The 26,171-nt window shown below is 44.2% G+C and overlaps 1 protein-coding gene across 1 annotated transcript in view; it reads left to right on the top strand.

Moving 5' to 3' along the window:
- The window catches only part of LOC134601288 (C-type lectin lectoxin-Phi1-like), an 82,644-nt gene extending 79,507 nt beyond the window's left edge, over window positions 1-3,137 (top strand). The window contains exon 6 of the mRNA XM_063445762.1: window positions 2,643-3,137. Coding sequence (XP_063301832.1) covers window positions 2,643-2,775 — 133 coding nt within the window. The 3' untranslated portion in view covers window positions 2,776-3,137. The remainder of the gene's footprint in view (window positions 1-2,642) is intronic.
- The last annotated feature ends 23,034 nt before the right edge of the window (window positions 3,138-26,171 follow it).

Genomic DNA, 26,171 nt, shown 5'->3' with positions numbered 1-26,171 from the left:
GTGTGATGGAGCATTGTCCTGCATGAAAATCATGTTTTTCTTGAAGGATGCAGACTTCTTCCTTTACCACTGCTTGAAGAAGGTGTCTTCCAGAAACTGGCAGTAGGACTGGGAGTTGAGCTTGACTCCATCCTCAACCCGAAAAGGCCCCACAAGCTCATCTTTGATGATACCAGCCCAAACCAGTACTCCACCTCCACCTTGCTGGCGTCTGAGTCGGACTGGAGCTCTCTGCCCTTTACCAATCCATCCATCTGGCCCATCAAGACTCACTCTCATTTCATCAGTCCATAAATCCTTAGAAAAATCAGTCTTGAGATATTTCTTGGCCCAGTCTTGACGTTTCAGCTTGTGTGTCTTGTTCAGTGGTGGTCGTCTTTCAGCCTTTCTTACCTTGGCCATGTCTCTGAGTATTGCACACCTTGTGCTTTTGGGCACTCCAGTGATGTTGCAGCTCTGAAATATGGCCAAACTGGTGGCAAGTGGCATCTTGGCAGCTGCACGCTTGACTTTTCTCAGTTCATGGGCAGTTATTTTGCGCCTTGGTTTCTCCACACGCTTCTTGCGACCCTGTTTACTATTTTGAATGAAAAGCTTGATTGTTCGATGATCACGCTTCAGAAGCTTTGCAATTTTAAGAGTGCTGCATCCCTCTGCAAGATATCTCACTATTTTTGACTTTTCTGACCATGTCAAGTCCTTCTTTTGACCCATTTTGCCAAAGGAAAGGAAGTTGCCTAATAATTATGCACACCTGATATAGGGTGTTGATGTCATTAGACCACACCCCTTCTCATTACAGAGATGCACATCACCTAATATGCTTAATTGGTAGTAGGCTTTCGAGCCTATACAGCTTGGAGTAAGACAACATGCATAAAGAGGATGATGTGGTCAAAATACTCATTTGCCTAATAATTCTGCACTCCCTGTAGTGAAGGCGCACAATGACATCTCGTGGTTGGTTGGCGGTGGCAGAGGGTGGTGTGGAGAGTGTATATGGCGATTGTTTCAGGGATCCCCCTGATTATAATATTATTGCGTCGTGACCTGTTGTTTAGGTCCTCCTGAGCATCTTCCAGTGATTTGTCTACCTTGGATTTCTAGGAGAGTTTTGCCGTGTGCTGAGGTTGTGGAGGTGACGTCCTCCATTTTATACTCCAGTGCCTCAGTGCGCCTGTTCAGATCGTCTAGGCATTCCTTGATGGGGGGCAGATGTCTCATGAGTTCAGAGGCCATATTCACTTTGATGTACCGCACAAGCCCTTTTAGATCCCTGCATGTGACAGGTGAGGCGTTGTGGCTAACCTCGCTTGCTTCTGAGTCTGTCTCCGACTCTGGCGTTTCCTCAGGCCTAGGCATCTCTCTCTCCACGCGGCTGTGGAATATCGATGCCACGGAGGTCCCATGCTTCGATTTTCTCCCACTTACCATAGTAAATTTTGCATGCGGGTTTCTGGGCAGGTTTTGGGGTAAGGGTGTCGGCAGTTGCTGCTGTTTGTAGCCGCCCCCACTATTTACATTGTTTTTTAAACTTGCAGGACCTTGCTTACTTTGAGTACAGCTTTAGTAATGCCCTTTTGTCCAAATTATAATCATAGTGATATATATCCAGTGGTAAGCAATATTATGGTTGCCAAGAAGTTTTATCACTATAAATTCCTTGCTTTTGGCTATGGTGGCGGCTGATAGATCCATAAACAGACATATGCTTGGGGAGGGTTCAGAAGAAGTGGTCATCTTTCTTGATGCTGTCATCAGTGCATTTCTTGACTTAGTGCAGCCTCACCACTACATCCATCAGACATCTTATGCCAGGTTTCTAGGCTCAGGTGGTGGGCCCGACCCATCAGCCATTCAGTTTCTAGTGCGGGGAGGTTAGCCTTAAACAATAATTGGTGGTACTGAAGATTGCGGAAGCCCATCCGGGGAGAATGATTTAGGTATATTATGTAACCTGATGGTGAGCAGAGTCCTTGGAGTCACTCCAATAGCCCCTATGTGAATCTATCCCTGGCCTCTGCTATAGTGGGGAATGGGCTATGGATGGCTTTGGATCCTCATTCAGTATTAAAGCATTTCAAAATGATTTAACAATAAATGGTGGGAAAAGCAATACAATCTCTTCAATGAGATGAAATGGAGTGTGAAGGGCCTATTAATCTATGTTATTTGATTTTATCTGGTCAATACAATATCAGCATATAGGGCATATAGAGCGCATCACACCCACAAGTGCTTTGTTTTAAACTACATCTAAAGAGTAAAGGAAACTCGACCTTGTCTGAGTGCTTTTATACAGTGTGTTGCTGCTGGATGATTGGTTAGTTATATATTTGCATGAATGTGCTAATATACAGTAACTAATAAAGTAGTCTCTGCGTGTATATTTCATATGAATGTTATGCTTTTTAACATAAAAAGTTAAATGTTTCAAAAACCTTTGATAGAAAAAACTTTACAAAATATTGGTAAACCTAATGATTACTTCCATCAATTAATCTTTTTTTTTTTTTTTTATAAAAACACAATTAAACAGCATGCAGCTCAGAATGAAATACTCACCCTTTATTAAGTAATTGTTCTCTGCTATGACTAAATCACTTTATAATATCAATTATTTATTAACTTTCTTGATGCAGCCACTGGGATGACAATGAGCCTAATAATTACAATGGAATTGAGTACTGCGGAGAAATCCGATATTTGGGCTGGAATGATGCATCCTGCGATTCTGAAAAGAACATTATCTGCATGAAAACATTAAGCTGCTGAAACCCATTTTGTGTTATGATGTATTAATAACATGAAGACAGTAGTGTGTTTTGAGCAACATCCAAGGTTGTTGATCCATAACGTTGACTTTGATGTTATATATACATAGATCAATTTTATTATTCATTCCTATGAGTGAGTGAGTGAGTGAACAGCTGGATATCTGTATGTAGCTGTTAGACTAATGCATTCAGTTTCAAAAGAATCACGATTCGTTCAAATTTTGATCAATCGCCGATTTGTCCCAAATACCAAATATCAAATCGGTATTTGTATGAATAACAAAACAAATGACAGTCAAGATTTGGAGTTCCTTTGTGGCTTCAAAAAAAAGAAGATTTTTAGAAAGAAAGATGACTGATGTCCAGCGGACAGCCACTAAATGCTGTTGTTTTTCACAGATCAACAAGTGGCCATAATTTGGCCAATAATTGGATTTGGAATTTAATAGTTTGGAACATAATTTTGTTAGATTATGTACTGTTTCTTTAAATGATTTTTTCCTTGGGCAATTACATTATGAGATGCAGAGTTCCTCTTGAGATTTATCAATATATATTTCTAAAGTTATAATAAGATATATTATGTTGTTTTTATCCTGTGTGCATTCAAATAAATGATAAACATTGTCTTTACTTTTTTTACTTCAGTCCATGTTTCCTTATATTGCGGCATACTATAGACACTCCTGCAGTATCAGCTCATACCTATTCTTGGATGTTATTCCAACTCAGTCAAGTTTTCTTCAGTTGACCAGATGACCTCCGATTCTAACAGTGATCTTTATTATGGTCACACTATAAAATATGTTTAGGTTTAACCCCTTAAGGACACATGACATGTGTGACATGTCCTGATTCCCTTTTATTCCAGAAGTTTGGTCCTTAAGGGGTTAATAGCTTCCATTCTTAGTGAAGATAAATTTATATATCTGACCCTACTCCATCTCTACTCTAGATGATGACCATTATTTCCAGATGACAATTCAGATCTACACTTTCGCCTCTAATCATCCACTGCTTACAATTTCTCCAATGTTTAGTCCTCTGCTTTAGTTGGAATTAGAGGAAACTTGCTCAGATAAGGAAGAATGTTGGAAAACAAAGCATAAAATGCTGATGGTCTAGAATTACTATAACACCTGACAAAGTTGAGATGGGCAGATGGTCAGACACAAAAAAAGGAAACAGAGAAGAAATTAAAGATTGTGCAGCAATAAAAGAGTTGACATGCAGAAAGAAATGGAGAATATATATGTGAAGGATTTGTAGGAATGCCTGTTGCTTCCAGTAAATCAGTCTTGTTTCAGCATTAAGCCTTGGCTCATGTGTGGATTATTTGGCGATACCAGCGATATTCATTCCTGTGGATTATTGGGAATATTCTTTTATGGGGAAAAAGGGAATACTGGACGGTGATATAAACTACTACCGTCACAATATATATGGCAATATGGTTTATTTATATTTGTATTTATAACTGGCAATTTATAAAGAGCCAATCTATCCTTATGGAATTGGCCTAATGAATAGAGATACACAGTTATTTGAAGGAACTTACTGAAAGGAGGGGCAAGCATGGGAGGTGGGAATGGTAAAACAAAGCAGACAAGTGTTAGAAATAATTTAGGTATTTGCCAGCCATATTCTGTCAGCCAAATTAATAATAAGCAAAATCACCGACGCAGGAAGGGCAGTCATGTACACATGGCACGGCGGATGGTAGTGTCGCTCCCCATGGCAGAATGAGCAGTTTATACCATGGAGTTCAAAGACCCTGAACTTACCCTGAACCCCCGAACCCCCGAACCCCTGATCACAGAGACACCACAATAGGTTTAACGATACCTAATATTTCTAGAACCAGGATGCCCAGGATCTGAGTACTTGGACGGAAGCCCTGAACCCGGGTAGACGCATTGGGCAGACCGGTCACATCTGGCATACTCACCATAGGTGAAGGAGACAGCAGCAGGCTTGCAGATAGCGCAGATACTGCTGACACACTGCAGACACTTTGCAGTAAGGGCACAGTGAGTACCAGTGAATAAATGTAATGTTGGGTAAGAAAACCCATGCAACAATCCCCACATGAGTATTACAGAACCCTGTGTGTTTACTACACCCACCTCTACACTCTCAGCTACACCATCTGCTGCAAAAATAGGACTGAGGAGCTATTTCCATGAGGCAGAGGGAAATGTTAGTGACCAGCATAGAGAGATGGGGAAAGTACATAATAAAAAACAGGCAGGCAAGGCCTATGAAGCTCATTAATGACTCAAAATAGTCAAAATAGCCTTGACACGCCAGAGTGTTTGGTAGAAGGCAAAATAGGAGGACTAATGGACGCATTACAAGAGGAGGAGGATTTTAATCTATGCACTTTTCACTCCTTATTATTGCAAATAACCTCCAGAGAGGAACTTGAAGGTATGATGGGGAACTTAGAGGCAAGCTTTGGGGAGAAGATACAATCCCTGCACACCAACATAGTTCAAGTAGGAACAAGGGTCCAAACTTTGGAGGAGGACATGGAGTTTTTTCTATCCAGAGCAGCAGATTATCTCAATTTCATCTAAGATCCTGGGACATGAAGTATAAAACTTTATAATTTATTTTTAGATTTTATACTTGTGTTTAGATTAAATTGCTTGAATAGCTTTTGATATATTTTAACTGCAATCATGGGAAATATACAATTAGCACTGCAAAAGAAAATGTTGAACATGAAAATGGGTGTAAAGATATTTCCATAGCACACATACCAACGTTGTTCTTTCAAAACAGCAGAATATCCACTAAAATTGCACATGCTTGTTTACTAAATTGAGTATGTTTTTAAAGTTGAAAATGTGATTATTCCTCTTAATGTTGATACAAAACATTCTTCTGCTATCTATGGCAATAAATGACACACCAACGCAAAAAAACAAAAAAAAAAAGAGTGACATTACCACAACGAAAAGCAGGCTGTGATGGCCGAGTGGTTAAGGCGTTGGACTTGAAATTCAATGGGGTCTCCCCGCACAGGTTCTTATCCTGTTTACAGCTAAATAGATTTCTGTTTTTAAAGTTGAAAATGTGATTATGCTAGATGAAATTGCATATATAGAATCTGCGTAAAGTGATGTTAGTATCTATTTAGAGACAATTCCTAAAAACGTGCATGTTGAAATAAATGACTTCTTACATCTACCTTTCTAGTTTTAAAGCTGGCATCAACGTTCTGCTATGGAGTGCAAGAGTAGGTTTTTACTTATGGACATGTTCACGTTATTGTTGCATTCTAGAGTTGGATAGGTTAGTATGGATTAGGTCAGCAGCAAATGAAAAGATGGGCTGTTGGCTGCATGATACCTTCACTTTTTGGGAAAGTGCCTTAACATTTTTTTCACAAAAACTTCAGGATAAAGCACCCACAGATTCCTTAATGTCACTTTTTTCTGGCAGTAAAAATGCTTATTGAGGAACACAGACATTACAGCTCAATTTAGTAGATATGATGCAAGGAATCTGTGGGTGCTTTATCCTGAAGTTTTTGTGAAAAAAATGTTGAGGCACTTTCCCAAAAAGTGAAGGTATAATGCAGCCATGCAGTACCTTCTGAACTTTGTGAAAATGGTTTTTTTTTCTGCCTGAAGATAATTGAGTTACTTACAGGACTTTACTCAATTATCTCCCAAGCAGAGGGGAGGGATTGTGTGCTGTACATTGGCTTGTCACAGACTGTATGTTTGTTCTGATTGTTTGGTGTCCTTTGTGTTCCTGTGCCCCATCAGGTACAGGGTGTGTTCCTCTGGCCTAGGGAATTGTATAAAAGCCAACCTGAACCATTAAAGATCAGATCATCTTGCGCCTTCATGACGTTTCGGCCATCACAGCTTTTCTGCTGCTTAGTTATTGTCACTTTGTTCCGGCAGTATCTTTTTTTCGGAAGTAAACGCATGCTCATTGAGGAACACAAACATTACAGCTCAGTTTAGTAGATATGATGCAAGGAATCTGTGGGTGCTTTATCCTGAAGTTTTTGTGAAAAAAATGTTGAGGCACTTTCCCAAAAAGTAAAGGTATCATGCAGCCAACAGTCTCATTTGCTGCTGACCTAATCCATGCTAACCTATCCAACAATAACGTGAGCATGTCCATAGGTAAACACTAGTGATGTCCACGCTATGTTCGCCGGCGAACGGTTCTCGGCGACTGTTCGGGACATCACTAGTAAAAACCCATAGCAGAATGTTGAAACTAGAAAGGTAGATGTAAGAAGTAATTGTAGATTATGCTAGCTTTAGTGTACCTATAATCTTAATTTTATTAATGACAGGAGGCGAGTATTTGCTTAAGTCTCTCTTTACTAGAACTCCACAGCAGCACAGAAAAAACAACCAATCAGAAAAAAGTTAGGTACTATAAAACTCCTCTCCCCATGCTTCATTTCCTCTTTCAAGCTGCGACAAAACAGAATAAAAGGCAGAGAACATCATGGGGAAGAAACAAAGTCCTAGATACGATGAAATAACGACGTCCACCATCCGAAAGTAACCGTCAAACTAGATAGTGTTGATGGACTGTAAACTGAAACGAGAGAAAAACAGAATCGAACAGGTTGATTATCCAATGAAATGTACTCTAAATAAACATGCAGGTACCCAATGTAGCAACCGAATTAACCTTAATATGTAGATATCCCAACCTACTTATGAAAAAACAGACATAAGAAACAAGGGAGAGGTAGCAGAGACAACAAACAGAGTTGCATACTTACCTGATAATCCAAACTATAACATAAAACAAGGGAGGGACAAGAATGGGTGGGAAATACTCGCCTCCTGTCATTAATAAAATTAAGATTATAGGTACACTAAAGCTAGCATAATCTACAATTTTATAACATGACAGGAGGCTTCGTATTTGCTGTTTCAAAGCTCAGTTCACCAATCCAACGCTGTTTGTGTCACTGGTATCAATTCCAGGAAATATCAGAGTAATCCTAATTGGATATTCCAAGTACGATAAACGACAGCAGACGGATCAAAGAAGATGCCAGCCGACGAAGCATCTCAAATACGGAAAAAAAGTACCATCCGCTGGTAAATCCATTGTACGTGGTGTTGCGACCCGTTTCCTAGCAGTCGGTTGAGGAGCTGGCCAGCTGACCTATTAGCCATATTCCCGTAGGGATGTCATATCGAAGGTCAATCTCGGACTTAGGGTCGCGAGAAGAAACAGCCACCATGTCTTAACTCATGATCCGTAAGGCGGCTTCTCCGATCGTGCCAGGGTCATTCGGTGATGCAGCCTTGCAGGTAGATCTCCAATCTCAAGGAATGCGCCTAAGTCCGCCACCAAAGTCGCAACAGAAAACTGAGGAGGATCTTCCATTCCTTCCTGTCTTACCCGGTGAGATGTCACATCCGAGAATAAATTCATAATGCAGGCAAGAGTGTGGCCAAACCAGCCATATTCTAAGTGATCCCAATATTCCAAATGGACTGTGTAATCCTCGGACACAGCAGAGAAAAGACTCCAAAGAACCTCAATTCAAGGTTCGGAACTGAACTTGTGTGGAGGAAACGGTGGTCGACTACTCTGGGAATAGTGAATCCCAGAAATCTTCAAAGGGATAGGAAAAGCAAACCGGAACGCAGATTTCCATCCAGAAAATGCCCTCGCCCAAGAGTGAAAGATGTCTGTGTAGGAGTCGGGGCACATCAGGCACCTCCCTAAAGTCTCGTATGTCTCCTCGACAGTAGGTGAAAAGTAGGTTAGCGCGAATCCAACCAAACGGCTCCCGTTAGGGATAGATAGAGCAGAGGCGGAGGGTCCTCCATCTCCGAACCATGTCCACCAGGTACGCGCAGACAGGGCAGTCCTGCCATCTTAACCCAAGGTCTCACCATGTTGTCAATATGTACAGTTTTACCTTCAGACCAGGTAACAGTCCTCCTTAATCCTGTCACCCGAGCAAGGCAGTGCCCGTTTGCTCCATGAAGGCCTCCGTATCTCCTGACATGGGAGAGACTGTCTTTGCAGTTTGTTCGTAATGGACTGGATATCCAAAACAGAAAGTAATTCTCTGTATTATATCGTGCAGAATATACCAAAAAAACTGCACACTCGTAATACCGGAGGACCATCCTTTAGCCGCACCATCTCCAGGAGTGTGCGTAAATAAGTGGGAGTCTCCCCCCGTTATACCTCTGTGAGTATTTCTCGCGTGTTACAGTGGTCAGGATCCAATAGGTCCATTACCGGAGATAGAATAGAGGGATCCCGTCCAAAAATTTATATATTGCATGACCAGGCAGTCCTCTAGAACGAAGTCAGTAGCATGGATGTTAGCTCTAATTGAATGCAGGAGGGACGCCCGTCTATGCAGTCCTCAAAGACTTGCACAGGTACAAGCCTGTGTGATGAACAAATGGGGCGTCGAGTGTATGAGAGAGCCGCGCTCTCTACTAATGAGATCGCATACCGCAATACGACCGGGTGCTAGCCCGAGTGGGCCGCACCCTAATAACCAACAGCAGAGTCTACCTCTGTGACCGGTTCTCTCTATGAGAATGTGTCCTCCCGCCTGTCCTCTGTATCCAGTCCAGTATCAGGTTGAGGTCGAGGGAGGGGGTTGCGCCCTCTAAAACAAATCAGTATCTGGTTCTGTATATGAGAGGGATACGTCCTCTGTTCCTGAAAATAAATATACTTGGATCGAGGTGATGGAGGGCCGCACCCTCCTGTGATGCAAACTAGAGTCCCCAGAGACTCAAGGTGACTAAACTGCAGGGCACACCTCTTATAAATGTCAGCATAAGGCTGAGGGCAATCTCCGGAAACAACGATGGAAAACTATCAACCGACTATCCGGATCCCGTGCGCGCGCGCGGGGTCCAGGTAGACCGTTGGTAGTCTGAGGAAAGCTGGAGACGTTCTCCGCAATCCACGAGTGCCCGGGAGGTCGGAGGAGGTCAAATCAGGCCTCGCGACGACCCGAGCAAAAAGGAAAAGGAAGTCATGAAAAAAAAAAAAAAAAAAAGGCAACAATTAACGAAGATAAGAGAAAGAAACACCAATTCTATCTCAGATAGAAGGCAAATAGCAGGCCGGAAGGTGACAAAGGTAAATCCCACTGGACAGGGCCAGGAGCGAACCCAACGTGGGAAAAAAACTACCGACACCTATAAGGATTCCGGGAGGCAGATACGGAGTAGCTGGCAAAGACAAGGAAAAAACACGCTATCTCCTGAAGGGTCTGGGTATTGGTCCTTGGAGACGTGTCGTCGCCGGTTTGGAGTAAACCGTGGGTGTGTCCGGGGTCTTTATAAGAAACTTGCCCTACAGGCATGAGGTTTAGGGCCTTCACCCTTCCCACCATATTCAGATGGCGGTAAACTGGTGTCCACTTGAACATTATGGTAATGGTGTTGGTCTGGACACCTGCCTATCACCATGTCACTGGCGGCCACTGGGTTTTCCTCAATGATATTCCCCCAGGCCTGCGGCCAAAAAGGGGTTCGGTAACAATAGTGCAGGCCCGTGAGTAGGCCAAAGGAACGGACACAGAATGGCTAGCCAAACAAATAGGCACGGACATAGCAGGCCATTCAAGTAGGTACCGACCTAGCAGGCCATTCAATGGGGCACAGACATAGAAGGCCGTTTAAATGGGCACGGACCGAGCAGGCCGTTTAAATGGGCACAGACATAGCAGGCCGTTTTAATGGGCACAGACATAGCAGGCCGTTTTAATGGGCACAGACATGGCAGGCCCTTTTAATGGGCACAACATGGTAGGCCGTTCTTATGGTCACAGACATAGCAGGCCGTTCTTATGGGCACAGACATAGCAGGCCGTTCTTATGGGCACAGACATAGCAGGCCGTTCTTATGGGCACAGACATAGCAGGCCGTTCTTATGGGCACAGACATAGCAGGCCAATCTTATGGGCACAGACATAGCAGGCCAATCTTATGGGCACAGACATAGCAGGCCAATCTTATGGGCACAGACATAGCAGGCCAATCTTATGGGCACAGACATAGCAGGCCAATCTTATGGGCACAGACATAGCAGGCCAATCAATGGGTGGTGTATTACCAGTATATTATTATTATCATGTATTTATATAGCGCCTTCCAATTCCGTAGCGCATTACAAAGGGTATTGAACGAGTAACGGGGGCCTCTGAGTTCGGGTAGAGGTCCCTAAAAATAGTACATCCTCAAGGCATCCTGTGACATAGGACCCTTATACACCAACCCTTAGACATCGTGGTGCCGTGTGAGTAACCCGAACCGGGACTGGCAGCCCCTAAATGCCCAGCAGGCAAACAGTGGAATGCCAGCTGTAGTGGGTATAAGCGGAAGTTGTCCCAGTGACCCTCATGTCAATGAATGTAAGATACGCTGAGCGATACTCTCCTTAAACTGGGAATCGGTATGCACATGCCCACACAGGTCCATTTGACATCTCTTAGCATCATCATAGGTTACCATCATATCACCTTTGTAACCATGGACCCTCCAGGAGTAGGGTTAAATAGCGAACTCAGTGGCTCTCCCCACGACCTGACTAAATGTATAGTAACAGCGTAGACCGGTCTCCCATACCAGGTAGTCAGAGCCCGGTCCAGGCATGTTTATATGTGTCGTGGACAGGGAATCCATACCAGAGTAGACTCATCTGATTCCTCATAACTGGGCCAGAAAAATATATACTGAGAAGCACACGAATCCTAGAATAGCTGGCGCCGTGTACGCCATGTACAGAGACCTGAACTGAGTTTCCAATAAACTTGTAAGTCGCAGTAATCGTATATATCCTGATAGCAGAACTCGCAGTAATCTGTGATATACCCTGTCAGCCAAACACACAGCAAACTGAGCGACATAATAGGTCCTGGTCCACCATGCGATAATGGGCCAGGCGTCGGCCTTGACACAGTAGCTATGGTGCATGTAGGGTACAGGCTCCCATAGGAAGTAAGCGTATGGAGTACGCCTACAGCGACAAAAAACAAAAAAGGGGCCTGTGCCATAGACAGAGCAGTACATGGATACTGCCTATAGGCATGTACTCCAGCCCAGTAAAAAATAAATATAAATCTATACATCCCAACATCTATACACACATGCACACACACAAATCTACATATATAAAAATACATACACCCACATATACATACATCAACCTGGATATAAAATCTCATGTGAAAAACTGTCACTACATTGTCCCCTAAACAGAAGGTGCAAACACAAGCTGAATGCAGTCACCTAATGAAAAAAACAAACTGACATGCAGCATGGTAACAGAAACGGGTGGAGGCAGACCTCCAACGTGCCAAGTAATGAAGTGTACCGACGGGGGAGGGGCCGCGAGCAGTTGCACTCTCTCCCGGTCGGACTCTCCCCCGCCCGGTCGGACACACGAGGTCCGCGGGCGGAGGCGGCCGCGGTGAGCGGCCACGAGGGAAAGAAGATCCGGCCGCTGGGTACTTGGGGAAGCGCACACGAGTACCCCCGCGGCCGGCAAAGTACATGGGACCGCCGGAGAAGAAATCCGCAGTCCCGGAGCTCGGGGGTCAAAGGAGGCAGATGAAGTAAGCCTCCTGAAGCCCCCGAGCGGCACACACACCGCCAGGAAAAGGCGGAAGCACATAGCATTAAAAATGGGGATACATAATCCAAGGGAAACGGACGGGGAGGAGGGGGGGGCACAAGTCCAAGAAAAGAACAGTAAGGACCCCAAAGACCCCCCACAAATATATAGGAACTACAACGAAGTTGCAGGGACAAAGAAATCACATAAGACATAAAACAGCATGATTGGAACAAATCAGGCAAGGGCAGAAAATGTAAATACCTAAGAATAAAATCTCACATGAAAATAAATAAACGGATTACTGAAGATAAATATATCTATGACAAAATACCACAAGTGCAACCTACAAAAAAGAATCTAAAATACTGAATATAAGCAATAAAATCCCAAAGCCACCCACTATAAGCAGGAGGCAGTGGTACTCTGACCTGTACTGATGCGGAGCAGCAAAGAAAGAGGAAATGAAGCATGGGGAGAGGAGTTTTATAGTACCTAACTTTTTTCTGATTGGTTGTTTTTTCTGTGCTGCTGTGGAGTTCTAGTAAAGAGAGACTTAAGCAAATACGAAGCCTCCTGTCATGTTATAAAATTTACTTCAACATGCACGTTTTTAGGAATTGTCTCTAAATAGATACTAACATCACTTTACGCAGATTCTTAATATGCAATTTCATCTAGCATAATCACATTTTCAACTTTAGAAACAGAAATATATCTCACTGTGAACGGGATTTGAACCTGTGCAGGGATACCCCATTGGATTTCAAACCACTTGGCCATCACAGCCTGTTTTCTGCTGTGGTAATGTCACTCTTTTTTTTTTTTTTTTGTGTTAGTGTGTCATTTATTGCCACAGATAGCAGAAGAATGTTTTGTATCAACATTAAGAGGAATAATCACATTTTTAATTTTAACCCGTTCACGCCGTTAATGGGTCCCCTGTGGCCAATCCGTGCTGATCTGCAGTTTGTGATCGCAGTGACATCCAGTCACTGCGATCACTGTTACAATGTGTCAGCCAATGATTTTAAATCACTGGCTGACACATTGTCACTGCCCCTCACCTCACCTCACTTCGATCTGAGAGAAAGAGGCAGAGAGATCGTTGCTGGAGAGCCCTGTAGGATAGAGAATTGTGAAAAATAAAGAAAAAGTTTAAAAAATATATTTTTTAACCCTTCCAGTGCTTTAACACTGTGATCAGCCTGTTTAGGGATTTTAGTACATTTGTACTATTATAATATTTTTTTTTTTTAGGGTCAAAATTTTTTTTTACATTTTTTTTTACCGTTTGTCAGCCGCAGCAACCTAAATCTCCCTTAACCCTTTCCCCACTGCCGTGATCACTGTACTGTACAGTATCGCTACTGTTCAGTATTGTACCAGTGATCACTGTGATCAGAGGGCTCTCTGATCAGGCTGACTTTTTGGGGGGGTTATTTTTATTAAAAAAAACAAAACTGCGATCAGTACATTATTTTATTTTTTGTGGGTTTTTGAGGGTGGGTAGTAGGGTGTTAGGCAGGTAGGAATTTAGTAATTTCCCCCTTAGTTTTTTTTTATTTATTATTGAGTAGTCCCCCCTAGAATGGCATGTCGCTACTCGTCCGAGGAGGCGTATGCCATTCTGACGGCAGAGATAGTGACACTCTGCAAGATAGTGACGCTATCACTGCCTCTGACATTGAGGCCATGACTGACTCCTCTAGTGATGGTGCCCCACCACCACCAACAAGAGGACGCTCAGCAAGCCCAATGCCAGATAGAGACTGGGAGCCCCCAAATCTGACGGCCCCAGATATTCCCCCATTTACGTCGACCCCTGGCATCACTATTATGGTGGATGCTTGGGAGCCCTTAAAATATTTTGATTTGTTCATGTCAGAGGAAGTATTTCAGTTATTGGTTGAGCAAACCAATTTATTTGCCAACCAATATCTGACTACGAATCAGGGGTCAGATTACAATCGGCGTAATATGTGGCACCCCACGGATCTCGCAGAAATGCGCAAATTTTGGGCCCTAACTATAGTTATGGACATTGTCAAAAAGCCGAGTATCAGGTCCTACTGGTACAAGCACCCCATCCTGGCGACCCCTCTTTTCCCTGGGTCGCCAGGATCGCTATGAGCAGCTGCTGCGTTTCCTCCACTTCCTCCACACTGTGCCCCTCAAGAAACGACCCATTGTTTGACAGGCTGTACAAAACTCAGCCCCTAATTGAACTCCTGTCAGACAAATTCTCCCAAAATTATGTCCCTGAAGAAAATATTTGTATAGATGAGTCCTTAATGAAATTTAAGGGTAGATTACTTTTTAAACAGTATATTCCTTTTAAACGGTCCCGATACGGTGTAAAATTTTATAAATTGTGTGAATCAAAATCTGGATATACATGGGCGTTTTGTATTTATCAGGGGAAGGATAGCCACCTTGTCCCACCAGGATGCCCTGATTATGTGGGTACATGTGGCAAGATAGTATGGAACCTAATCCTTCCCTTGTTAAATAAGGGATACAGGCTATGGGTTGACAACTATTACACAAGCATAGAGTTATTTAAAACTCTATTTTGCTTTGAGACTGTAGCCTGTGGCACAGTGCGTAAGAATCGTAGAGGTTTCCCCCAAACCCTGGCAAGAGGTAGATGCAGTAGAGGCTCCCTATCAGCACTCCGCCAGGATATGTTGTTTGTCTTTCGCTTCGCCGATAGGAAAGATGTGTACATGTTGTCTACAACTTCAGTGCCAGTGTCTGTGAGAGGTGGAACTGAGCAGCTGGAGAAGCCGAAGTGCATTGTAGACTACAGCAAGTTTATGGGGGAAGTAGACTTAGCTGATCAGTGCATACAGCCCTATCTGATGAACCGGAAGAGTAGGACCTGGTACAAGAAAATTGCAATCTACATAACCCAGATTGCAATTTTCAATGCCTATGTGTTTTATAAAAAGTAAGCCATAGGTAGACCATGCCCATTTCTAGAGTTCCAAATTTTTTCTCAAATTATATTTGCCCAGACCCCAAATCTTAACCCTCCTTTGGAATCAGAAGATGTCCAACGACTTTTCAGCAAACATTTCCCTTCCCGAATCCCCCCCACACCCTGTAAAAGGTCACCCCAACGAAAATGCCATGTTTGCTGGAAAAGAGGAGTCCGAAAAGGACTCCAGTTATTATTGCTCCTGTCCATCCCTACCCGCCCTCGGCATAACAGACTGTTTCAAAGTCTACCATACAGAGCTGAACTACTAAATCACTCTGTATGGTACTTTGGCAGTTTGTTTGCTTGATTTCCTTGGATTCCCTGAGCTCGGCTTGTCCTGACTATGCTTCGTTAGCTGCCTGTACCGACCCATTGGCTTGTTTTACCGACTACTCTGACTTCTGGATTCCCCTGACCTTGGCCTGTCCATGTTTATGCTAGCCATTCTAAAATGGCTACACCAAACAACTCAAAATACTACATTTGCAGTACTTTAAATGTGCCTTCACAAAATAAGCAAAAAACTAATCACAGGGTTAATGCTACAGTATCTGAGTCAAAGATCTATCTGCCTCTCTCTGCCTTCAGATCAAAGTGTATGTGGGGGTACTGTACTATTCCTGTGATATACTAAAAACATGGAAACATTGTACATGTAGGTATCGTTATATTCAGAAGACAGTGTTAAATCAAAATAACGAGGTTTTAGTGCACTAACTAATACCAGGATTATGACATTTCTAGTGAAAATGCAATTTATGTGATTAAAAAGACAAAAATAAAAGTAGAAATTGCTACATGGGCCCATCATTTCTGTTAAAATTGCGAGACCAAACATCTCAAGGTCTGCCATTTGTTGTACTCTGGGTTGCCTACTTTTGAAAATGGTATGCCATAATGGTGGAAATGTTATTACCCAGGCTGCCATGCTCTCTCAAAGGCGAAATAGGCCCAGGAAATCACCTTGTCAAATTTCCAACTTTGAAAAGGACATCTAATATATTTGTCCCTGTGACATCCCCCCAAAAAACGGAAAATCCGGTACATGGGGGTACTGTTATATTCAGGAGACAATGTTAAAAAAAAATAGTGAGGCTTTGTTGCAATAACTCATACCAGGAATAAGAAATGTCCTGTGAAAAGTGAGTTCATGTGTGGAAAAAAGCACAAATAAAACTATTACCGCTATGTGGGGCCTTCATTTCTGATAAAGTGGTTAGATCAAACATCTTAAAATGCACCATTTGGAGGGGCGGCGCTTGACTTCCGGTGTAGATGGCGGCGTCCTGCTAGAGCTTCGCACAGCCTGGTCCTACAAAAGCGAATATTAGCAGCAATTTGCAGCCAAAGCCACTCAGAAAACTCACCCCTAAACCTGCCATCGACGGTGTACCTGACAATATGGGCGGCGGACGTAAATCCAAGCAGGGGTCGGCCGTGGCCCCGATATTCAAAACCCGCAGGCCGGAGGAGGACCCAAAGGAGTATGACTCCGACTCGACGGCAAGCGATATCAGCCACCACCAAAACACTAACCCTATCACAAGAGAAGACAAGAGTGGATTACTGCACGATATCAAGGCTAATATGGCCGCAGAATTCTCTAAACACCTGGCGCCCATAAGAGCAGGCCTCACCGACCTCGTGCAACGAACAAGCTCCCTGGAAGATAAAATGGCCGCCACCACCACCAGGGCAGATACGCAAGATCAGGCCATAAAAGAACTAAGGGAACAAATGAAGCAACTCGAGGATGCCCAGGAAGACCTCAATAATAGGTCACGCCGAAATAATATAAGAATTAGAGGCATACCCGAGACGATCGACATGGAATCCCTCGCATCTACCATCAGGGAAACATTTTGCAGCCTGCTCCCAGAGGCACCTCCGGCCGAGCTCCTTCTGGATCGTGCCCACAGAGCCCTGCGAGCCCCTACACCAGGCATGGCCCGACCGCGGGATGTGATAGTCAGGCTTCACTACTTCCACATAAAAGAGGCCATAATGAGAGCGGCCAGAGACAACCCCCTCCAAATTGAAGGCCACCCGGTGATGTTTTTCCAGGATCTGGCCCCCAGTACTCTGCGGAAACGAAGAGAATTAAAACCACTCACCCTAGAACTAACGTGACGACGAATCCGGTACGCCTGGGGGCATCCCTTTAAACTCACGGTACGCCGGAATAACCACACGTACACCCTGCACGACATCGCAGATGCGGCCAACTTTTCGGAACGACTGGGCCTCCCTCACCCTGAGACCAACCATGGAGAGGGATCCGACCTAGCCCAGACACCATCCACCCGAAGGGAAAGAGATATTCACCACCAACGCCGTCTACCTCCTGATAACCTGAACCCCAGCGCTCAGAACTGAACACCGCCGACTGACATGAAGACCCCGCTCAACACATTGCCACAGACTATGTTTGCTCCCACACTCAGAGACTCCAACGCTTGACATGCTGAAGTTCACCCAGAGACGACATACCGACAGCCTCAGACGCCACCGCCATCAGCAAGACAAACGGACGATGATCCCTCATTACGGACACTTAAGTATTCCTTGCATATGCATGACATGACAATAATCAATTGTATACCCATAGCTGAGACATATACACGCTCCCACCCACCTGCGCAATCACAACACCCCCAACCATATGGGCCTGTCCCAACCAGCATCCAATCTTAAGGAGTAGCCATAACTGTAACATACATGGGTTTAAAGGGGACACGAAACACCTAAGCAATATGGTACACATACCCTGACCCAGGTATCACCGCACCTGAGAGACCAACATCTCAACATTAACGCAATAAGAACAGAATGTGCTTATATACTCCACTGTATAATTGAATATATCTCCCAGGCTAAATTAGCTACAGGCAACCTTATAAGGACATGGCCTAGAATCACTATCCGCCTTATCATTGCTAAAATGTACATACGGTACCAATCTATATGCTTATATGCCAATCCATAAGGTATGTGGTAATTGAGGTCGCCATGGGCGGTGTATTCTACACAATGCGCCAACCGCTACCACCTTTTCTGTCTTAATTAGCATGAAAGAGGCACGCTGCCTATAGGAGGCTATCCAGGGCAGGCAGCATAGATATAGTAATAAGACAAACGAAACATGCAGCATGACTCCCAGCCACATACTAATAGTCCCTGATATGCACACCCTCACACACAAAAAAAAAAAAAAAAAGACAAACAAACACCACAGTCCTACTATAAATTGAGTAAACTAGAAAAATTCGGATCAAATAACCATGATATCTGGATACACACTACCTCTAGAATGAACAAAGTGCAATGGACGCACCACAACATCCACATAACAGCACCTGAGTAAAGCTACCATACATAGATTCCGCTATGGAAAAGACGATACTCAGGGACACCAGAGAACCGATCTAATCACAACAGAAACATAGATATTTAGCCATACCGATGCAACCAGGACAGACCAAGTGGCCTAATACCATGCACGCAAGAGATACCATAGATTATATAGTATTTGGATAGCTAGCAGTCTATAGCATAAAAGCAGCTCAGTCCCTGCTCCTCCGCAACATGTATACCACTAAACCTATCTCACCTAATGGGAGAGCATACAGAGGTAACACAACTAAAACAAGATGGGAATGAGGTGAAATTACAATACTGATAGGAATGGGTATGTTATAAGAATGCGAAGAGAATGTACTAGCACTTGTATAACCATAACTGTATTAATATAAAGCGATGATGTTCAAATGTTTATTACTTTATCTTGCTCAGGAACGTTACTGCTTAACCAGTGGTCCCCTACCATGGCACCCTACACACCAGTGATGACTGCAACAATAGATGACGACCACACTGAAACGCATCGCCCTATGGGAAAGACCCACACCCCTCAACTGACGACTGACTCTGGGTACAGTACGCAAACCCACCACTCGCTCCTTGGCGACACACACACGCGGCCTCTCCCCACCCCCCCAGCTGCCCCGCCCTATGGGGGGACGGCGGGGGGGAGGGGGCGATGCCACAGACACCGACATGTGGCACACACAACTACGTGCTAATAAGATAATTGCAATGACTTGACCAAAGGACCAGACCGCGACTCTGGCTACCCGCCACCGTAGACCATCACTCTATCCACTACCACCTTTGACCCTTAAGGAGCCATCAGGCGAACCACCCCACCACCTATTGGCAACGTATAAGACCAATAGATAGGCCCCCTAGGGCCCTCATAGAGAGAACCCCACCTTTAGTTTTCTTTTACCCCCACCCCACCCACCCCTCGCCTCTATCCCTCAACCTCCCTCCTCACCCTATACCCAAGGCACGGGATCCCGGCCCACCCCTGGGCGCGACCACCGCCCCGGCCACTGACCGCAGATACTCTACACGCCCAGGCGAATAGCAGAACCATATTGGACATATAGCCGCCATAATGCCCCTCCTACTGAAATGTGTCTCCATCAATGCCAGGGGTCTTAACGCACCCACTAAAAGACATGGCCTCCTACGATGGGCCCACAGACAACACATAGATATATTACTCCTACAGGAAACGCACTTCACAACCAAAAGGTCATTCCCCCTTACCAATCGATACTATAATCGGAGTTACATGGCCCACTCCCCAACCACAAAAACAAAAGGAGTAGCGATACTACTCAAAACCACTTGCCCCCTGACAGATGTCAGGTGCACCGCAGACCCACAAGGCCGATATGTCACGATAGAAGGTAAACTAGGCGCAACCCCCTACGTCGTAAGCTCGGTATATGCCCCTTCTGTGCCAAATAGCACGTTCTGGAACCACTACGCATCACACATACAAGCCTACGCAGGCAAGAGACTGATAATAGGTGGAGACTGCAACGCCATGCATATCCCGGCCATAGACAGGTCGACCCGCGGGGTGCCTACATCTCAACCATCAAGAAATGACACATACTTCGCACAATTCCTAGCCACACAAACACTAGTAGATATATGGAGAGCGCAACATCCATCCGACCGCGACTATACCTTCTACTCGAATCCACACAAAACATATTCACGCATAGATCATTTCCTTATCTCCCCGAACCTGACAACCCAGATAACCCACACATCCATAGGTAATATCTCGTGGTCGGACCACGCAGATATAACTATCACCATCCGCATACCAGACCTGAAAAGGCCATGGACTTGGAGGTTAAACCCGTTACTTCTCCATGATACCCAAATAAGACTCTCACTCGCTCAATCCATAAAAGAATACTTCGACACCAACGCAACCTCGGTAACCTCCCCAATAACATTATGGGCTGCACACAAGCCAGTGATCAGGGGAACCCTAATTAGCATAGCCTCTGCGCATAAAAAAAAGAAAAATGCAACAGATAACGGACACGCTAACTGAACTACGAAGATTAGAAATGAACCACAAACACAACCCACACCCACAAACTTTGCGCGATCTAACCGCCACTAGAGACCTCCTTAAACAACTCACCCTCACAGACACGACTAAAGCAATGATGTGGCTTAAACAGAAATACTACGAAAAGGGCAATAAAGCCGACACCATGCTAGCCCGACGACTCAAGAAACGCATAGAAGCCAAGAAAATATCCTCTATACGCACAAAAATGGGCACACTTACCGATCTGCCTGACCAGATAGGCGACACATTCCAACAATACTTCAAATCACTATATAACCACTCCCCACACCTTAACCAAGAGTCAGCAACATACCAAGAAATACTAGATAAATACCTACAGCGCATAAAACTACCCACCCTGCCCCAAAATGCTAAACATGCCATAGGGGCTGAAGCGACGGTGGAAGAGATGGCAGCGGCATTGGGGGCCTGCAAACCTAACAAAAGCCCAGGACCTGATGGATATACCGCCCTCTACTATAAAGATTTAGCCCCTTGCTCCTCAAACACCTCTGCGCAGTATTTAACGCTACCCTGAAGGGAGACCATCTCCCACCGGACATGACGACAGCGAACATATGCTTGCTCCCCAAACCCAACAAAGACCTCACAGAGCCGGATCACTATAGACCTATTTCTCTACTTAACGTAGATCTCAAAATCATGAGCAAGATGATGGCCACAAGACTTAATCCATACCTAGACAAACTAATACACCCAGATCAGGTGGGCTTTATACCCAACAGGCAAGCGTTAGATAACACACGAAGAAATATTGACCTCATCTGGCTAGCCAAACACCGCAAAATCCCCACCGCAGTGATCTCCTTGGATGCCGAGAAGGCATTTGACCGCCTACTATGGCCCTTCCTCTATCGCACATTAGAACACATGAATTTCCCGAACCCCTTTCTGGCATTCCTACGGGCAACATACCACTCCCCACAGGGAGCCCTACTGCTCCCTAACATTTCCCCACCTAGATTCCCGATCCTAAACGGCACGAGGCAAGGCTGTCCTCTCTCACCCCTCATGTTCGCGTTGTCACTAGAACCTCTCCTCCACGCTATCCGCACCAATCCTAGCATAGAGGGAATAACCATCAGGGGCGAAACATACACGGTATCAGCCTACGCAGATGATATACTCCTCACACTCACTAACCCAGAACACTCCATAGACTCCTTATTGGACACCATAAATGAATACGCTGAAGTGGCAGGTTACAAACTAAACATCGCGAAATCGGAAATACTACCCATACAAATCTCGGAAACACAACTAACCGACCTCAAACACAAACACCCATTCCGAATAAGCCCTGCAGTCATAACATACCTAGGAATTCAGCTCCCAGCTGATCTACACACCCTATACGAAAACAACTATACACCACTATTACGCCAAGCACATGCCGATCTCCAAAAATGGGAGACCCTGGGAATATCATGGCTTGGCCGAGTTACTTCCATAAAAATGAACCTACTTCCCAGGCTATTATATCTTTTCCAAACACTACCCATACCTCTCCACACAACAGACTTCAAAACGCTACAAAAGGCGGTCGACAAATTCATCTGGAACGGCCGCAAACCCCGGGTCCGCAGAACCACCCTCTATATCCCAAAAAAGCAAGGAGGTCTAGGACTACCAAACTTCTCATACTATCATGCAGCTGCTCAACTGGCCCAAATCCAACATTGGCACGCACCCCCGCAAACTAAAAGATGGGTGGATATCGAACATACCATCTTTGGAAGAGACCTCCCATCCTTCTACATGTGGGTCCCTAGACCCCATCGACCCCTGCCCCCCCCAACTGCCCCAGCCATTACCCACTCTCTAGACCTATGGGATAAATTACAGAATAAATTCGACCTATCCTCATTCCTTTCTCCCATGACCCCGATATGGAGAAACAAGCTATTCCCACCAGGGCTCACTCCAACTCAATTTGCCAGTTTCGATCAAAGGGACATAGACAGACTCCAACACCTATATCTAAATAACAAGGTGATTCAATACACGGAAATCAAAGACGCCGACACACTGACGACGTTCGATCACTTTAGGTACATCCAATTAGAAGCTTCGCCTCAAACCCGATAATCCAGCAAGCAGGCACAGCAACTCTCTCCCGATTCGAAAAGGAGTGCATGAAATGCCCGACCAGACAAGGACAAATATCCGACCTATACACGACTTTAGCAACCCATCCCACCCAGGTCACCCTCCCATACATCGCGGCGTGGGAGAGGGACCTGGGACCTCCAGGAGACAACACAGACTGGGCAGATATCTGGGACGCTACGGCGACCATTTCCATCTGTGTAACACATACAGAACAAGCATATAAGATGCTATTCCGATGGTACCTCACACCCAAACGGCTAGCAATCATACACAAAACACCCGACACATGTTGGAAACAATGCGGCGAACAAGGGACGTTTCTCCACTGTTGGTGGACTTGCCCCAAGATCAAACCTCTATGGACAAAGGTCACAAACCTACTGACTAAAATACTGCACAAACCATACCCACTAGACCCATGGGCGTTACTATTATCAAAACCACTGGAAGAACTAACAAGAGCAGAAAACAAACTTAGCGCCCGCATAGCTCTTGCAGCTAGAAGAGCAATAGCAGAACTTTGGTCGACCCCCCGAATCCCATCCCCGACAACTATCACAAAAAAAATATTAGATCACATACAAATGGACAAACTCACGTCCTTGATCCACGACACACCTAAACGCTACCACAAAATTTGGGACCCTTGGATCGAGGGAGACACATCCCTACCTTGGTAATTATAATATATAAAACAAAAGACCCAAAACAATAGGAACCCCCCACTGCGCAAGAACAGGGAGTAACCCTATAACCAAAAGAACACCCAGAGCATATCAGCCACCTGACCCCTCCGGACCGGGGCCCCGTGCCTTACCGTACCCCATACAACAGCCAAAAGAGACCCCCATGAGAATGAACCACCTTGAGACCAACCCTCCACTCATGACCCCATCGACTTACCTTTGTACGATAAACGTATTCCCCGACAAATCCACCTCACATGATACGCAAACTCGGACACACCTAGATATAAGCTATGATTACCGAATCTGCCACAGACAGATGTACCGACCATGACTACATAAGAACACATATCTATACGGGGAAACAAACCGAACGGTAAAACAGGACAGATTAGGGACCCGACATCCCCCTTCAACCCTATACAACCCCTCACCTGTTCTACCACCTATACCTATCATGGTACACAACCCGACACACATATCAAATAGCGGAAAATATTGAAATATAACGTGAACAGACTAGATAGGGCACCCGTACCCCCTCCCTCTGCTACTTTTGTACCCCCCCCCTCCCCCCTAGACTCAGAGCAATATTAAAGGTTACACACAAAGTACTGGTACCCGGATACACAGCAATTAATGTAACCAAAGACGAATTGTACCTAACATGCTTATACAGTATGAATGTTAATGCCAACAATGTTACGCTTGGCACTGTTTGAACCACCTACCCTATTGCCTCATCCTCCCCTGTACCCTCTACCAACGACAATGAAAATAACCTTTCTTAAAAATAACGATTTTAAAAAACTAAAAATAATCAAACAGGGTACCCGTACCCCCTCCCCTTTCTATTTTTGTACCCCTCCCTAGCCCTTAGAATCAGTACAGCAACAAATGTTACATAGGTAGCACAAACGTACCAACATACGTATGATATTGTAACCAATGAAAGACCTTACCTTGCAAGTATATTATGTATGATTGTCATCACAATGGTAAATAAGCTTTTTGACCTCTGTAACAATAATTTTATTCCCTTGTTCTCTTCTGTACCCCCACCCCAATGACACTGAAAACATTATAAAATATGACAAAAATAAAGAATTAAAAAAAAAAAAAATGCACCATTTGAAATACTCTGGGTTGACTACTTTTGAAAATGGCGTGCCATAATAGTGGAAATGTTATTACCCAGGCTGCCATGCTCTCTCAAAGGCAAGATAGGCCCAGAAAATCGCTTTGCAAATTTTCAATGTGTAAAACCAAAAATGGACAAGCGTATATTTGACCCTGTAACTTTCCAAAACCCCATAAAACCTATACATGGGGGGTACCATGGCACTCGTGAGACATCACTGAACAGAACTAGGAGTGTTTTAGGGCATTAAACTATATACTGACAATAATATTCTCAGTAAAAGTACAGTTTTTATGTGAGAAACGCAAAAAAAAAAACGGAACACTAACTTTGGCTAGCATTTGTGCCTAAGTGGCTACTACAAAAGACTGGCCATACCCAATTTTGAATACCCTGGGATGTCTACTTTTTCAAATGGTATGCCATTAAGGAGTAATTTTCATTTCTTGGCTGCCATACGGTCTCAAAGGCAGCCTAGACACAGCAAACTAATCTGACAAATATAATTGTGAAAATGCATAAATGGATAAGCCGTATACATGACCCTGTAACGTTCAAAAAACGCATAAAACCTATACATAGGGGATACCGTGCCACTCGTGAGACATCACTGAACAGAACTAGGAGTGTTTCAGGGCAGTAAACTATATACTGACAATAATATTCTCAGTAGAAGTACAGTTTTTATGTGAAAAACGCAACAAAAAGAACTGAACACTAACTTTGGCTAGCATTTGTGCCCAAATGGCTACTACAAAAGACTGGCATTACCCAATTTTGAATACCCTGGGATGTTTAGTTTTTCAAATGGTATGCCATTAAGGGGTAATTTTCATTTCTTGGCTGCCATACGGTTTCAAAGGCAGCCCAGGCAAAGCAAACTAATCTGACAAATTTCATTGTGAAAAAGCATAAATGGATAAGCCGTATATATGCCCCTGTAACGTTAAAAAAACGCATAAAACCTATACATAGGGGGTACCGTGCCATTCGTGAGACATCACTGAACAGAACTAGGTGTGTTTCAGGGCAGTAAACTATATACTGACAATAATATTCTACGTAAAAGTACAGTTTTTAGGTGAAAAATGCAACAACAAAAACGGAACACTAACTTTGGCTAGCATTTGTGCCCAAATGGCTACTACAAAAGACTGGCATTACCCAATTTTGAATACCCTGGGATGTTTACTTTTTCAAATGGTATGCCATTAAGGGGTAATTTTCATTTCTTGGCTGCCATACGGTCTCAAAGGCAGCCCAGGCAAAGCAAACTAATCTGACAAATTTCATTGTGAAAAAGCATAAATGGATAAGCCGTATATATGCCCCTGTAACGTTAAAAAAACGCATAAAACCTATACATAGGGGGTACCGTGGCACTCGTGAGACATCATTGAACAGAAC

This window comes from Pelobates fuscus, chromosome 3, assembly GCF_036172605.1.
Source record: "Pelobates fuscus isolate aPelFus1 chromosome 3, aPelFus1.pri, whole genome shotgun sequence".
Classification (NCBI taxonomy): domain Eukaryota; kingdom Metazoa; phylum Chordata; class Amphibia; order Anura; family Pelobatidae; genus Pelobates; species Pelobates fuscus.
Note: the sequence above shows the minus strand (reverse complement) of the source record. Positions and strands in the feature narration are given on the sequence as shown.